This window comes from Lasioglossum baleicum, chromosome 13 (genome assembly GCF_051020765.1).
Source record: "Lasioglossum baleicum chromosome 13, iyLasBale1, whole genome shotgun sequence".
Taxonomy (NCBI): Eukaryota; Metazoa; Arthropoda; class Insecta; order Hymenoptera; family Halictidae; genus Lasioglossum; species Lasioglossum baleicum.
The window spans coordinates 3,411,913-3,429,006 of NC_134941.1; the positions used below are offsets into that span (position 1 = coordinate 3,411,913).

Below are 17,094 nucleotides of genomic sequence, written 5' to 3' on the forward strand. Positions count from 1 at the left end.
ACAAAAGGTCTGAGCAATTAGCGAGTACAGTTTTGTTACTTTGAATTCGTTAAAATTATGGAGAAACACACTGTTATTTAAACCCTGCTGCTCGCAATCGATGCAAACAACGTTTACTTTGCATAAAGTCCATTGATAATATATTTCTGTAATAGTTCAGTGCTTGTAAATTATGCTTAACCATGAGATATGTTGTGACATTGAAGTCAATCCGAACCAGCACGCCCTTATCTTTTTAGGGCATTTAGTACAAATCGTTATCGACAATGTTATTTTTATCTATAGGCTGAAGTTCGCCGGCACCCACGCGTTCTTCGTTGATGATCGGTAATTAGATATTCTATTTTTGAGACGAAGTTATTTGCGAGCACAGAGGAGCGAAGTGGCACTCACAAAAGAATTCTGATCTCTTTCACCGGCGCGCAGCTTAAAATAACAACAGCGATGGTGCAGCACTTTCAACGTGATTAAATGTAATTGAACCGACCTTATTGTTGCACCGCGAATTCAGTTCAATGGCTTACCTTCGAGTTCAAGGCTAATTCATAATTCATTGCCGTCTTGCATGGCGATTTCCGCTTTTTTTGTTCCCTTTGCACCTCGGTGAAAACTACTTTTTGCATGCGTTTAACAGATTCGTTAGTCTGGTTAACCACTTCGTTGTAAAAAAGACCTGTCCAATGAGAAACAACCAGCTATCCGGTATCGATTTCATTCGCCTTCAATCTGCTGAAATCTGAAAGACGATTGCTCTGTCATTTTTGCACACTCTGCTAATTAATCGATTATATTCCGTGCAATGATTACTCGGAAATTAATCATTTCTTCTGGAAACTTCTTTATCATCTAAATTGTTACAATTAACAATTGTACAATTGTTCATCATCTAAAATAATTAGTTAAATAAATTCTTTCTATAGTCGAATAAAATATTCGTATAAATTCTTTTTAATCGAATAAAATATTCGAATAAATTCTTTATAGTCGATTACAATATTCGAATAAATTCTTTTTAGTCGAATTAAATATTCGAATAAATTCTTTTTAGTTGAATAAAATATTCGATTAAATTCTTTTTAGTCGAATAAAATATTCGAATGAATAATTTACTAATAAATGTACTAATTATATAAATAGTACCATTATTCGTAACAAGTTATTCTCTCTATTTAATCGAATAAATCGAATAAAAATCTTTGAAAAAGACAAAATTAATACTTTCATGAAAACCGTCCAATAATATTTTGAGAATATTGAAGCTAATCTATGATTAAAATTTTATTTTATTCTGCCTTCCAATGTTAAAAAAGAAATGGCTGTTATTTATAAAAGTTCTCGTGCGACGTGTGAGATGTATAAATGTGTGGAACCCGTGTTTCAAGTTTTATTGCTCGGTGAAATGAACGAGAGAACATAGCACTTGAAAGCTAAAAATTGTTCTTCCATAACGCGTTGAGCGTTCATCCTCTATAAATTTCTTGTTCCAGCATGCATAATCTCTCCACCGCTTGAAAAACATACTTCATCCGTAAGATATTCAAATTTATGAACCTGGAGGCTAACACTTCACTGGAGGACAATTTCTAGCCACCCAGGGTGTTGTCTCATCCCTTAAATCTAAATACTGACGGAGCTATACAAATGCGACCCTCATAGATTTTAATGCCATTTCAGATTTTTTTCCAGGAGAATGTTCATTCGAGAAGAAAGACTTTCTGTTCAATTTCTTTTATAGGTCTTCCATAAATAATTTTTAACAGTTTTGAAATTTTCAACTAATTTTTGTTTTAATTTGCAATTGCATGTTACCGATATAAATTGACAATTTTTTTCCAATGATATAATTGAAAAATGGTAATGATATATTCGAATTGAATTCTTTATTAGTTACTTCAATTATTCGATAGTAAATAATCAAATTATGCTGCTGAATAACCGAATAAAATATTATCCATTCATGTCATGTAATAATGATTTTTAGTAGTGTCCCTGCCAAGGGGACTCTAAAACATTTTACGATCATTCAATAATAATAATAGAGTTCTGCCACATCTTAACTTTTGCTGTGTTATTTGAATTAATTATTTTAACAATCATTCAACACAGGAAAACAGAGTTTGACTTCAATAATTATAGGTCAATAGTTTCAAAACGAATCGCCTGACAAATATTGCATGTTAAGATATCAAGCATGTAAACACAAAAGTGTTAGTCTTTCTTTTATCTGTTCAGAACACTCGAGGTAACAAAAAGGATTATATTACAACCCTTATAATTAAAAGTCAGTATGCATGAATGATTGAAAAAGACTGAAACTTTTACGCTCGCCTCATAATTAGCATTAGAAGAAGATAAATTGAGCAATACTTTCAAATACCGAGTCAAATCTACATACATATACCACGTTCCAATGGAAAATAGAATCGAATTCGAAGATCCGAATAATGTGTAAGCGATGTAATTTACGAGTACAACGGCCAAGGATTCGCCATTGGTACCGAGGAAGCGATTCTGCCGGTTTGAAACGTTTGAAACGTTCGAAGGAGATGTTTTCCTCGTCCTGGCACACTATCGCAGGATACGATTCCTTTCGATTATCAGTTCGGCGAAACGGCTGGTGCTAACCGTGGAAAGTTTCAGTTACAATTTCTTCCAATTCTAGCAGTAAGATAATAAGGGTGGTATAGTGACTCGATAAAGTATCTGTACATCTCGCTTTTTGGATACAATTTCCTGTAAAGAAATAGTACATTAATATAATGTACAATTTTTAATGATTTATCACGCACAGGAACAATATGCGAAATTAGGAATGTTGATAATTTAGTATTCGAAAGTGAGTAAAAAAAAGTATTTGTACTTTTCCCGGTCTCAACTATTTCTCTGCTTCTACTATGTATTAATATATTCTTTAATTCCATCATAATAAGAAATATATTTAAGTTTGCTGATTTATATGATGGAGCGATTAAAAGTTCACATTAATAATAAAAAGAAAAAAAAAACTTACTGTGCGGGAATAGTATTGCAGTTATGTGGCTGGACTACATACTAATATTCTTCCTAGATTATATGACGCGATATGAATAAAACAACGTGGCGCTCCTGGATGTACAGTAATTTATACACATCAGCAGTGTATTATATAAAATTCCTGTTACAGTGGGTGATCAAAGTATTAGAACCACCGTATGGAAAACATATTTTTTAACTCTGTGATAAATAATGTTTACAGTGCCGGTAAATATGCATTTGATTTTTGAAAAATTGATTGTTTTAATGCAAAATCGTCAAAGGTTCTATTTTTAATTTACAAATTTATTTCTTTATATATTAAAACAATCACTTTTAGTGTTCACTAGGCCTGGTGTTAATGCAGGCAATTTTTATTTTATTTTACATAAAGATCCGCAGTCTACTCATGAGGTGACCTAATGTTTTTCCGATCCACTGTAGTTCGGAGAAGGAGTAAGGTTGCGCAAGAGGGCAAGAAAACGTGGAAGAAGCTCCTTAAAATTTCGCCAATCGTTTCTCGGGGACGAGTCACCGCGAGAAAGTTTTTTTCGTTCGTTTTCGACGGCCCGATAGCATCGTTTGCTATGAAAGTGCAGCTATTCCTTGCCGGTATAATGCTATCATAAAGGCGGCTTTACGAGCCCGATGAAAGGGGGGCCTCGTCGATGTTCCATAAATTCGCAGCACAGGATGGTGCCAAGGCAAAGTGGTCAATGATAACGGCTCGATGCCCTCCGAAAGGATCGGATTATAATCCAAGAACCCTCAGAACCCGTGTTTTGTCCGGTCCAATCGATCTTAATCAATGGTGCGACATCAGACTCGGCAGAAGCTACCGAAAAACTGTTGATCAGTGGACTTTGCTAATGCCACGACCTCATGATCACGATGAAACAAGAATGGGTCTCTTAGGCTAACTAAATGGATAATAGGGTGGTTGTTAACTATAGGATTCAACAATTGTTTTGGTATTACCCCTCTAAATTGTAAGACTTGAGGAAATGTGTACAAAATTTGGAAGCAATCGGACGACGCTAAAGTTTAAAAATTTCTATGTCATGTAATTTTCAAGTATAACTGTATTGCGTTATTTTGCAAATGTCATTAAAATTCTTAAAATTCTAGGATGTAAAATTTGACGGAATTTAGTCGATCTTAATTTATATCTGGTCTGACAAGACTACTACCACAGAAAATAAGATCTGATTTGATTCGATTTTGTGTCTAGTGATGAGATTTATGTGTTAACTTAAAAAAACTTCAGGCGAAGGGGAATATTTAAAATCTGGACACACCAATTTAGATGACATTCTTTTCGGAAAAATATTTGACACGTAGTTTCTTTGCCATCGTCCACGTTAAAAGGGTGAACACCCTGCTCTGCGTATCTCAGTTTGCAACGATCCGTCATTGTCATTGTCATCGTTCTCAGACGAGCACGAAATAAATTGCCATTGAACTGCGAAAACAGCTTTATGAAACCGGCACGAAAGGCTGAATTTCATTTCGAGAATCAAAGGTGCACCAATAAAAGGCGCAGTTACCGGTTTCCGAACAGCGGCGCAGTGGCGGCGACTGCCTGTTGGAAACGGGCGCGCACGATCATGGCGACATACCGGACGAACAGGGTAAATGCGGATGCGAGAAATTGAATGGACGAATTTTATTGCTCGGCTACGGCGAAGATATTGAGGAAAATTATTTCGCAGCTGTTCTAAGTCATAAAATCGAGCAGATCCGTATCGCGGTCGACGCAATAAGCGAATATGTGTAATAAAGTACGCTTCTGGTTGCGCGAAGTGTCGAATTGAAACGGCAAAGAAGTTTAATGTACGCTGTGGAAGTCTACGAGCTTGATTTGGTTTCGAGGTTGTGAAGAAAATAATATCAACGAGGAGAGACAAGGATGACTAATATGATAAAGACTATTTTGCTACACGTACTGATTGTCTACATATGTCGTGGAAACTTTATATTCGACATAAATTCAACTACTACACAGTTGCTAAAAACCAAGAAGATAATACGACTTTAGAGACCTAAGAAAAAATACAATACCAACACCTAAGTATTTCTATTATTTTCTAACATACATACAGAGTGACCCAAAAAGGCCGAGCAAGTACAACATTTTTGGGATGCCCTAATATACAGAGTGAAGGTTCCCAAAATTTCAGTTCAAACTGAAAGACTCTGGAAGAATTGATGGTTTATTCGCTGTAGTTCCTGAAGAATGTGTCTAGAATTTGTACAGTCTCGCGATAGTCAATGTCACGAAGCATTCAGGTATTTAAAGAAACAGGAAAACGTCCTTGTCACCAATTCATTACGCTAATTGTCGCGCTCACAATAACAATCAGTAGGCACTCAATACTGCTTTCTTTATCTTGTTCAAAACGAGTTCATCGCGACAGACACACACCCTTATCAGTTAAATGCTTCGACGAGAACTACCGATGTTTTAATTGGTCGTTGGCCTGATAGCGAAAAAGAACCATCACACATATGTATACAAACATTACATAAGCTGCCCTCTTGCTGCATGTAATCCACTCGATTACTATAAAAACATCCAATGTCCGATTACTAGACAGATGAAGAAATTTACAAAATCTTCCTCTGCTTATCGTTTTGCACGTGAAAGTCAATGAATTCTAATAATAATTGGAAAAAGTGTAGAAAAGAATCATCTTAGGCAGATGTATGGGTTAGCAAGAAAGTAATTTCGGTATTTTAAGTTGAAATAGCGTCATCAAATATTTTCCATTTTGTTCGGTGATCTTTTGCCATCTTTCTGGTAGCTTAAAAAAGTTATTGGCTATTTTCATAAAGCTGCGACGGCTACATATTGAATAACAAAATTGGGCTTTTCATTTCACCTTAAAATACCGATATTACTTTCTTGCCAACCCAATATATTTTTAATTATCGTATATGTTTCTCTTGAAACAACAACTGCTATTATCGGACAACGTTGATCTTTCTGAACAACGGAAATCTTTTCCGACATTACACTAATCTTATCGCCTTTCAATACATTAATGGTTTAATTGCGTTGAGCAATTCTTTCATGATCTTCATTGCCGAGTACGTACATCTAAGCAAGGAATCTTAAAAGTTTTCTGTATTTGGTTTGCAATTGAAATTTCGTGTCGCGCGTTTATCGTTTAATGACGCGATTATTATTTTTAGATCCTCCATTATTCTTCATCGAGTACATCAATGAAAAGAAACGCCTTGGTTGTTAACAGTATCATTCGATCGACTTTCGTCTGGGAATTCAACAAGAACTTTTAATTTCGCGCTCGTTAAAATAAACTCGATCGCTCGATAAATTCAGAATTGCCTCGAAGACTTTGTCTCCATTCGAATTTTACGGCCGACTTTTACCACTTGGGTTCCACGAGCTTCTCTTAATGATTAAAGGAAATGTCAAAGTCTCTCCAATGGCTAACTCCCTTTTTATGAATCAACTTCGACGTAGTAAATCGAATTGATTCTTTGATCGAAGTAATACGACCTTTCTACCCTGACTTATCGTCTGGTTGGCATGAGATTGAACTATTCCGAGGTTTCACGGGTCAATTGAACAGCCGATCACACTTGTCAATCTCTCTGGCGTTTTCTTTCTCCCGTCGACGTCCATTCCATTTATTCTCTCTGCTCATAATCACGACGGCGACTTACAGTGCAGGCGAAATATAAATAATACGATTTAAATGCATTGTGAAAGACGGAAAATTCCTCCGTCCGCCAGTTCACTGGTTTTTATTAGTCGCCTCAGCGTTCGATCGCTCAGTTAGTTTTCCACTGTTGTTTAAATAACATCCCGGAAAAGAGCAATAATTTTTAACGAAAAGAAAAATTTACGACTAGTAAAATCGATTCTGTCAAGCTACATGTATATTAAATACTAAATAGATAAATTGAATTTTGTTGGGTATTAATATGTAAAAATAAACATTGCAAATGCATTTATGACTAAAATGGGTGGGTGTAATTTCAAACAATAAAGAGATTACAAAAATTTGAGAGTATCAATACATTTCTTACAACCTGATAAAATCGCTGAAGAGAGAAATAAATTCCTACTTTGTTCCTATGCCTTGCAATTAATGCATACAATTTTTAATTTGCATAAAGCTATCCGCAGTTTACTGATCATTTTTTTAAATGTATCTTGAACGTGTATTTTTGATTAAATAAAATGTATATTAACTTTTTATTTTATTTCGCATGCAACAGATTCTTCTAGTATAAAAACTTTTTTCACTGACAAATTCATTGAATAACCATATAATAAATTAGTAAAATTGTTAAAGAAGAGCCTACAACTGTGGGAAAAATTGGAAAAATATATAACGAAAGGACCATTAGCAATGTAACTATGCACAACAACAAAAAATGGTTTAAGTAAATGCTATTCAGTTTAATGAGAGGTATCACAAAAAATCAGTACTACTTCCCATTTTTAAAAAATGTTGGGGCCCTCCTTTTCCACTCAAAAGTTACTCCCCAAAAAAGTTAAATACATACTAAAATATTAGCCCCCCTTATCACCATTTAATTAAAAAAATGAAATGAACTCGATATCTTCATTAGATTTTGAGAAAATATGTAGTAACACCTTAGTTGGTACACCCTGTATAATAAACCTTTCGGTTGTAATAGTATTCCTTGATTAAAACACGTATAGTTCCAATAGTATTTAGATTGGATCTAATAAAAAGATGAATTGGTGATTGAGGTTCAAAAATCTGTAAAATTTGGGACAAACATAAATGGTTTAAAGGGATCCATGGTCGGCATGAAGTGGTCAAAAGCTTGCCAAATAAACGGCATGATTAATATTTATTTTTCCGCGGAAGTCACTGGCAGGTTCTCACGTACACAGAACAAGCCCGTAAGAATGCAATTTACCCACCCTGTTAAAAGCTTCGTAAAATCGTGGAAGCTCGACAGATATTCCTGGTGGCTCCAGGAAAATTTGCACGAGAATGCTCCGGATTACTGATAGCAAGGCCGGCTGCGGAAACCAGCAAGGATCGGGGATCGGGCATCGGGCTTTCGAGATTTTTCTCCTTTTTGGTTTTATATCTCCGTGTTCTCCACTCAATTTCCGCAGCCTGTATTTTGACCCGGTGATTTTCAGGCGTTCGGTGCACCCTTATCACGGTTCTCCTCGAATGTTCTTCGTTTCGGAATGTCGGTATTTCCAGGGGATTGCCACGGGTTTCGTGCTGTACCTAGCCAGATTCTTATTACACGGCGCAAGAATACCGTCAAGTACAATTGCTCGTGATTCATCCCAGAAACCCAGTTGCCCACTGTCTTTCCATTGCGCAAAATTTTTCTTTTCGCTTTTCTTTGCTATTGTACGTGTGCGAAATTGTGTTACAACTTTCCAATTCTTTCATTAACATTTTTCGTTCTCCTCCGGCGATGAGTTATGATGTGTTGTATCCCATTATACAACAATCTTATCATAACTTGTTATAATCTTATCTTATTGTATCAAAACAAAAATGTTCTGAATGAGTTACTGAACAGAGGAGTGCCAGTACAGTAAAGTCTTGACGTGAGCCGGATTCTCTAGTATAATAACAGTGGGGCTACTATTTTACTGTGATCTCACCGACCACGCCGAACGTAGAAAAGGACAGTGCGTGTAAACACGGACTGCCGCGCCGCTGCCGAAAACCTACTGCATACTGTCAATTAAATGATTAAAAATACAGTTCAAATTATACCGTGTTTAGTGTCAGCTTAATTGGAAAATGCCACAAATAAGTTGATGAAAGTCCCATAAAGAAATAATAGAAAAGAAAGAAGTATGGTACTTAATTGGATTAGTAGTGATTCACACCGATACACTCGACGCCGCACAGTGGGTAAATTTGACCTAACTCGATTCAAAATCAAACAATTTTTTAAAAATTAAAGCTGAAACTTTGCAGAATATGGGAAAAATAGGGAGATTACGGTACGAACGGTTTTTAACCTTGAGAAAATTCGTTAAACTTGCACAATTTCAAGAAAATGTGGTTTTTCCGTTACCACGGGCGTCAAACATGTTTTTTAAACATTCTATATATCATTTCCCGTGGATTTTCTCACGTTGATTTCAAATCTGGTCCCAAAATTTGTCTACGACCTCTGGTTTTTTCAAGAAATCGATTTTTGTGACAAGAAATTAATGAAATCATGTTTTCGTTGAAATGATTTCTTGTCACAGAAATCGATTTCTTGAAAAAGCCAGAGGTGGTAGACAAATTTTGAGAACAGATTTGAAATCAGCGTGAAAAAATCTACGGGATATGATATATACAGTGGCCGAAATTTCTATAAAATCATCTTCTTTTTAACAGATATTTTAAAAAAATATCACCATTTTTGTTGATTTATCGTATCTGATCTTGCAGACACTCGGATAGAGGGACTGCGTACTCTAGACCGCTATGTTTACTATTTACGCTATGTTTGTCTTGATTTCTTTCTGTCTGGTGCAGAACACAAGTGCGAAGTTTCTATAAAGTCACTTAGTGTTTCTCTGTATGTATTCTGAGTAGAGAACTACGGAAAACTGCGAATATTCTAAAAGTATTAGTTTTAGAACTCAAAGAAATCCTGTTTGTTATAATTTGATTTACGTGTATGAGAATGCCGAGAGGAAAAGTACTAACAAGTGAAGAAAAAAATTCAATCGATGCTTATAAATATATGAGCTGCTCTAATCGCATAATTGCTAAGAAAATTAAACGGTCATATACCGTGATTAATAATTATATCAATTTACGTGAAAATTATGGAAAAAAAACATTTTAAAGCTGGTAATAAAATATTATCAAAGAGACGACATTCATTATTAATGAGATCTGCGGCTACGGGAAGGAAAACTGCAGCACAATTTCGAGCTGAATGGAAGCTCCCAGTAACAATAAGACGTGTGCAACAACTTTTAAACTCTTCTGGACAAAAACGCAACTTAAACCAGGACTTAACAAGCACATAAACAGGCCTGTATTGATTTCGCACGGGCACAAAACACAGTGACTTTATAGAAATTTCGATGAGTGTAGCATGTTAAAAAAAAAATTTTTCCGCCCGTGGTAACGGAGAAACCACATTTTCTTTAACGAATTTTCTCAAGGTTAAAAACCGTTCGTACCGTAATCTCCCTATTTTTCCCATATTCTGTAATGTTTCAGCTTTAATTTTAAAAAAATGCATCGCTCTACCTCATTTCTATCGACAGTTCTTTGATTTTGAAACGAGTTACGTCAAATTTATCCACTGTGCGCCGTATCGGATTACGCTGACTAACAATAAGATCGTACAGTTCTGTCCAGCTTATATCAAGACTTTATACAATTCATTTCTATCTGTTTTTAAGAATTTTAATACGTTGAACGTAATATATCGATGTTCTTAATTCCTTCTTACTATTTTATGTTGCATTTTGTAAATCCAGTTCTAATGCTTTATCTATACTTTAAAATTAAATTTTGTGGAAATATGAAGTATACATACTACTTTATGTGATTAACTTACTTTAAAGGAAGCCTGAATTGTTCTTAAATCTCAAGTGAAATTAGAATTCTAATTTTCAAAAAATGTTGTGAAATTCAATTTAAAATTCACATGTTTACAATAAAATAGTTTTATTTTAATCTTGCTTTAAAGGAACACCAAATTGTCCTCAAATCTGAAGTGAAATTCAAATTCAGATTTTAAGAAACTTTTTTGAAATTCATTTAAAATTTACATGTTTACAATAAAATAGTTTGAATTCAAAAAGTAAAATTCATACGTGATTTTTATCTCGTATGAAAATAATATTAAAATCAAATACATTTGATCAAACATTCCATAAAGCTTAAAATTTATTAGAATGTTGAGATGTATAAATATTTGCAGTTTATTAATTAGCTACAACTTTTGCAGGCACGTACCTATCTATCATTGTTTATTACTTCGATAAAATAAAAAAAAGATATATTGAACGAGTATGAATGGTAATAAAATATAATGAATTAATGGGTAATCTAATAAAGTCAATTTTCTCGACGAAATCCAAAAAAATCTAACAATAAGAATACCTACAGTTGTTCCAACTAAACAAAAGATAGTTCATTAAATCTGTGCAATTAGAACAGTATGTACAATGACGTCGTAGTCCATTGTGTGCGGAACGGTATCAAATCATTCTCGCCGCAAGTGCGGATTACGACTGTATTTCATCAAACATCGACTTATGCGACTAAAGTGCGCCTAATTACAGGCATAATCACTGTAAACGTTTGGAATCCCAGCCGAGTCGATCACGTAGCGCGTAACAATAAATTATCGGGGGATTACTAATTATAACAGCAGTTTCCCTAACTGCGCTCTCGAGCTATTAATATTAATTGAGTGTGAAACTGCGGCGTCCGCGTTGTCGTCGCCCGAGGCGGAATATTAACGTAGTCCGGATGTGTATCAATTTTTACTCACCGCTTTAAATTTCCCAGTGTATTTACCTGTTGCACCAAGGAAGCGAGTTGGTCTACCCGAGTTGAAAATATTCTCCCATTACGCTCACGTGTCTTCTGAAACAAGAGCCGCTAAAAGGGACGCCATCGCGTACCGCTCTCGCTCCATTCTTCTTCGATTTCTTCGCCTCCTATTTTCCGCGCCATTTTCTACTACACGTCGCGAACGTGTATTATACTCGACGACGTTCACGTCGAATAATCGCAGGATCCCGCAGAAAAATTTCGGCCGTTCCACGATTTTCCAACGCCGCTCGTCCCGCTTTTAATCACTCCGATGTGAAATATGCGGCCTTTCACGCGAGATTTTTCACGCTGCGTATCTACACAGAATCAAAAAAATATTGATGCACCCATGTTTTGAACATCGCTTCAATTCGCCGTGAAAAAGCGATATATACTTGCACATATCCAATGGGATATAATATTTTCTTTTATATTGTTTAGAGTAAAATATAATGTTTATAGTCGATAATCCAGAGGCTACTCGAACGAACATAGTGAAGTGTCCTTTTCAACTTTAAACCATATGCTAAAGCCGAATCCATGCGTATATGTTATGGTGTAAGGTCCAACTGGATATAATTTTTTTTTTCTTCCTGTTTTCTCTTATATTATTTAATCAAATATAATGTTTATACCTACATAGTCGATAATCGAGAGTCGCGTGCAAGACTGTACCGACGAGCGCGTGCGTAGCAAAGGCTTTGCTGCAAAGCGTCGGTTAGGTTAGGTTACGAAACCAAAACAAATGCCTGACGATTTCGACGAAGGCTCCCGATAATCGGCGGCGAGGGCCGATCAACAGCAAAACGAGTTGTTTAGTAGCGAAGAAACGTTCGCGAAGTGAACTCGTGTCGTCCTTCACAAACTGTAGGTTGATTGCGTGCGTTTAATGTTTCGGTTTCCGTGTGTTCGGTAATACTCGGTATATTTGTTTACATTCATCCTTGAGTGTTGTATTAAACTATAATAATTATCTTTTGTTTTATATAATCTATGTTATACATATACACATAGATTTTGTGTTAAAAATACATAATTATCTTCTGTTTTATATAATCTATGGAATAAATATACGTAGATTTTGTGTTAAAAGTAATTATCTTCTGTTTTATATAATCTATGTTATACATATACATTTGTAAATAGTAAATAGTCATGCATAGTCTACGGTTTCCGTATACCAGTACCTCGCAGCCAACAACTTCAATTGTATTTCTCCTTTGGTAATATATTATATTTTATAAAATCCTACAATTTTATCATTCATGAACGTTCATGGATACATGGATTATTTCAATTGGTTTCAATTTAGAGAAACTAGAATTATTAATTGACTGCAATACTTGGCGTTTAGTGATTGGCAGTGCAGTGAAGTCAATAATTTCAGTTATGTGGTTCGATATGTGTTAATGTAATTATTGTTCCATTGTGTAGAGAAACGTTAATTGGTAAAAATATTAAGAATTCGTGACCAACCTAGAAATTGTTGCAGGGCCGAGAGGAAAATTGTTGTAGTAATTGTGGAAACGGACCGACGAAAGCACCATTCACGACCGACGTAATCTGCTTAAATGTCGAGTCATAAACTATTTAATATGATGCGCCGCTACTCAAACAAGGTACAAATTCATTAAAATCTTGATAAACTGATTTGCAACCCAACTGTAACCCGCTTGTCAAAGAGAACCACCGCATCGGGCCGAACTGTTAAAAGGATTTCCGTTACTCGTATGGATGGTTAACATCCCACTCGACACTATGTCGAGGATTATTCCATCAACGGTTTAATTCACTGATTGAAGTTAGCAGAAGTGTGCCAGTCGGGCTTATCCTAAGCAAAACATGCAAACAATTGGCGGGGTGGAATTACGGAATTATTGAACATCTTGAATGGTTCTAAAGAGCTAATCATTGTTTGCATTAAACCGTACCCCATTACTCCGATGATGATTAACGATTTCTTTCTCGACTCCCCTAATCAGGTACTCAGTGCTATTTATAGATAATTACCTGGAAATCCTAACGATCTTAAATTCTAAGGGTTGAAAATCAACTTCTTGTAGAGTGCATTTCAGCTATTTATGATTTTCTTATAAAACATACTGTGAACTACATTGAAAGTCTTTCTTCTTGTTTAATTTTTTAAATACGTATTTTAAATTATCATACGCATTGTATTGCGTTCATCCTTTCCGAAAACATTTTGCAAGAAACATTTTACACCACTTAATCGCATTAATCTTGTCATTCACGCCATACATAATGCAATTATCTGAAACCAAATTACACAGTTTGTAAGTAAGATTAGATCAAAAACAAATTACTTCTTGAGCTGGCCGCGCAGTTTCAACTTCGTTCGAGTAATAGATTCACGAAAGTTGGACGTTGCAAATAAGTTACAATTTAATAAAAGTCGAAGCAGCAAAATTGAGCTTCTGAAATTATACAATATTGCATGATAATTACTACAAGGAAGAACGCGCGCGTTGTTGTACATTCCGTTATTATCGTATTACAACAGGAAGTTACGTCAACTTTATTTTATGAAATAATCAACGAAATTGCACAGCAGCCAAGTAAACAAAGTTAATTGAAATGAAGCAAAACTCGCTTCGCCGTGGTTTATTCACTGGTACGTCAGGACCTAACAATCCGCAGGATAATCGATAATTTAACGGGTCCAACTATTAGGAAACGCGTTATAATTGGAGTACAATCCTCCGTCTGGGGACAAGACACAGATTAACAAACTTTCCGTCCCGATGCAATTCGGCGCAAACCGAACAAGCCAGAAGTCAAAGCGAAGCGAAGCCGCGATACAACTCGAGAGGGACCGTATAGCATATCCTGTGGAATAGAGGAAATCATTAAACCATAAGCTTAATCGTTACAGCGGATCGTGCGCTATAACTTATAACTTTCGCCGGATGAAGTAAAACGAACAGGACTCGTTGGCGACGCCGGAGCTATCCTGTAAATCATGGGTGTGGCCACGACTGCTCAATTAATCGAAGTTCGATCGAAGTTTAAGGAACTCCGATTACACGGAATTCGAGTTATCCGCTGCGGAATGATGCACGGCCATGGAACGACCCAATTCACCAGCCCACAGTCAATTTGCTCAAAAACGAGATCGAAATTATACAAATCTTGCCGAAACTTTCGGATTGCTTTCCCCCTCCTCAAGCTCTTGGCACCTGTTGTGCGTCATTCTACTCGCAATACGTCGAAAGACGTCCCGAGTCATTGTCTTATATCGAAAGAAAACTGTAGAAGCTTGGGTAGACAATTGTAAAGTTCAGCCCAAATCTTTAGTATTAGCTGAAGACGGAGAGGGAGAGATATGGATGGTAAAGTTCGATAGAGAGAGAAAGGGAAAAGAAGGATAGAAAGTGTGAATGAGAGAGGAAGAAAATGGATGGAAGGATGAGAGTATGAGAGGGTAGGAGTTAAGGAATAAAAGAGACGACAGGGTGAAAATAAAGAAAAGAATTGTAGAGGGAACACGGGATCTCTTTGCATCCCGCAAGAGAACAAGCATACATACAGCCTAAATATTTATTAGTTATAGGAGAGGCTGGAAAGGAAACCCAAAAAAGAGTTTTCTATTCGTGCAGGGTGGTAAATCGGAAAAGTAATTTGAATAAAACAGTTCAAATTCAAGGAAAATGTCAATATATTCTTTCGCCAGTTTGTGAAAAAGTGGTAAATGGTATAAAGAATGGAACTATATTCGATGTGGCCTCGACTAGTTGCCACAAGCTTCTTGAGCTTCGACCTGAATGGCGGGCTTTACGGTATCCGTGGTGTTGTGGTGCTTTGCATTCACCTTTGCAAATGTCACATGTAATAGTCAAGAGGATTGCAGTCGGGGCTATAGTGAGGCCTCAAGTCGAGACCAGTGAGATTTTCGTAAAGCCTGATTAACCTTTTCATTCAATTCAATCACGAATTCCGCGCTTCTACTGCGATCAGAACGATTAGTGTGAGTTGCCCACGAATCCCACGATGCAGTTACCCCCTACCGCGTGTCAGAATTTCTGAATTTCTTTGGTACATAGGTCGTAAACTTGCCCCTCTTATGGTCGAACCACGCAATAACTTCCGCGGGCGATTTCCAGGCACGGAGAAATTCGAGCATGTATTGCCACTTATCTATAGTCTCGGTTCATGGCTGACATTTTTGAGCTTTCCGAGAAAATTAACCACTATTGGTCGTCATAGTGGCGCCTGTACGATGTTTTGACTCGTGGAAGACTCGCTCCTTCGAAAGACATAACACGCCTCCATGTTAAACACTTGGTAAACTGTAAAATAAACCGTAAACTGAGGGATTAGCTCTAAAACGCGGACATTAACTCGCTGGTACGTTCATTGAACGGATGCCAGGGGATAATGCACGTACGCTATCATCCACAAGTATTTGATACGTACGAAAGACGAAGTAAGCACGAGACATTTCTAAAGATTTTCTTGTGAATGACACTTTGCAGTTCAAAGAATCTGCATACATATTTTCTTTTCGGCTGTTCCATACTTAAATGTTTCGATTGCCAATCCAGTAACCTTACAGATTCCATAAAATGACAGCAATTTATTTAAATAATACACTGAATACATTAGGTAGTACAGAAATATGCCATTCAAAGTGCTGATTGATTTAAATACGCAGAGATTAAAAGAATTGATAAAATAATATACATCCAACCTTAAAGTTTATTTCAAATCTAAAAAGTTTAGTGTCAATCAAATGTTTTGATAACAGAATTTCAAAAATGTAAAGAGTGGAGTTAGTCGCTTCGGCTTATGGACAATTCAAATATTAGCTGAATCAATTATTCTTCGTAGGTCCCCCAAAATATTATTTCAACTCGTGCATAATAGATATTTTCGAATATTCCTGTGTGCAAGACTGATAAATGAATCTTGAATTACCATCTAATTTAACATTCAACCTACCAAGCACGAACATACAAAAATGAGAGTCCGTGTAGCAGTGAGTAGATTAAACTATTTACAGATGTCAGTTTAGTCATTTCCTATGGAAGCCTTCAATTACTATTGTCAACAGCTTTTGCACGTATACCTCTATCTTCTATTTTAATGGTTTTATTTGTTGTTAGTTGTTTCTTAACAAAGTTAACTCATAAATTATACAGGTATCGTGTACAACTGGCCTGATACTTATGAATGACTGTACGCAGGAACGTAAAACGGCCATACGGCCTATTATTGATTTCTCGATCGTTGGTGCGTTAATCTGCGCGTAAACCCGGAACCGTAAACCCATTGGCAAGGATTGGAACTATAAACTGTGAAATGGACTCGCCAAGATAGTTAACAGCGGCTGTTCGTGTAATTGAAATCCTACAGAGCGTCTTAGCGGGCCGCTCAACGAGGCGAGCTACAACCGGGAACAGAATGACTCTGATGTAAGGGACCGCCTTATCTGCTAACGAAGATTTTTTTGTTTAATCCACGGACGACAGACTGCCTAGACGTCGGGCACTGTCTCGCTAATGGGTTTTTCAATATCCATACA

At 36.3% G+C, this 17,094-nt stretch overlaps 1 protein-coding gene and 1 long non-coding RNA gene across 5 annotated transcripts in view; one reads left to right on the forward strand and one right to left on the reverse strand.

Annotated features, from left to right (window-relative positions):
- The window catches only part of LOC143215401 (uncharacterized), a 167,338-nt gene extending 154,914 nt beyond the window's left edge, over window positions 1-12,424 (reverse strand). The window contains exons 1-2 of the long non-coding RNA XR_013010371.1: window positions 11,948-12,424; window positions 7,940-11,869 (exon numbers count right to left, since the gene is read on the reverse strand). This is a non-coding gene — a long non-coding RNA (uncharacterized LOC143215401). The remainder of the gene's footprint in view (window positions 1-7,939; window positions 11,870-11,947) is intronic.
- LOC143215399 (trehalase) overlaps window positions 1-17,094 on the forward strand; it is an 85,604-nt gene that overhangs the window by 9,772 nt on the left and 58,738 nt on the right. For 2 of the 4 annotated variants that reach the window (XM_076437510.1, XM_076437511.1), the window contains exons 1-3: window positions 11,828-12,775; window positions 12,907-12,963; window positions 13,045-13,171. The exons of 1 other annotated variant lie outside the window; for it this stretch is intronic. Coding sequence is in view for 1 of the 3 variants with exons in the window: in XM_076437509.1 (XP_076293624.1) it covers window positions 12,708-12,775 (68 nt within the window). In the remaining 2 variants the exon portion in view is untranslated. Of the gene's footprint in view, window positions 1-11,827; window positions 12,776-12,906; window positions 12,964-13,044; window positions 13,172-17,094 lie in introns of those variants that run through there. One more of the 4 variants, XM_076437509.1, reaches the window with a different exon arrangement.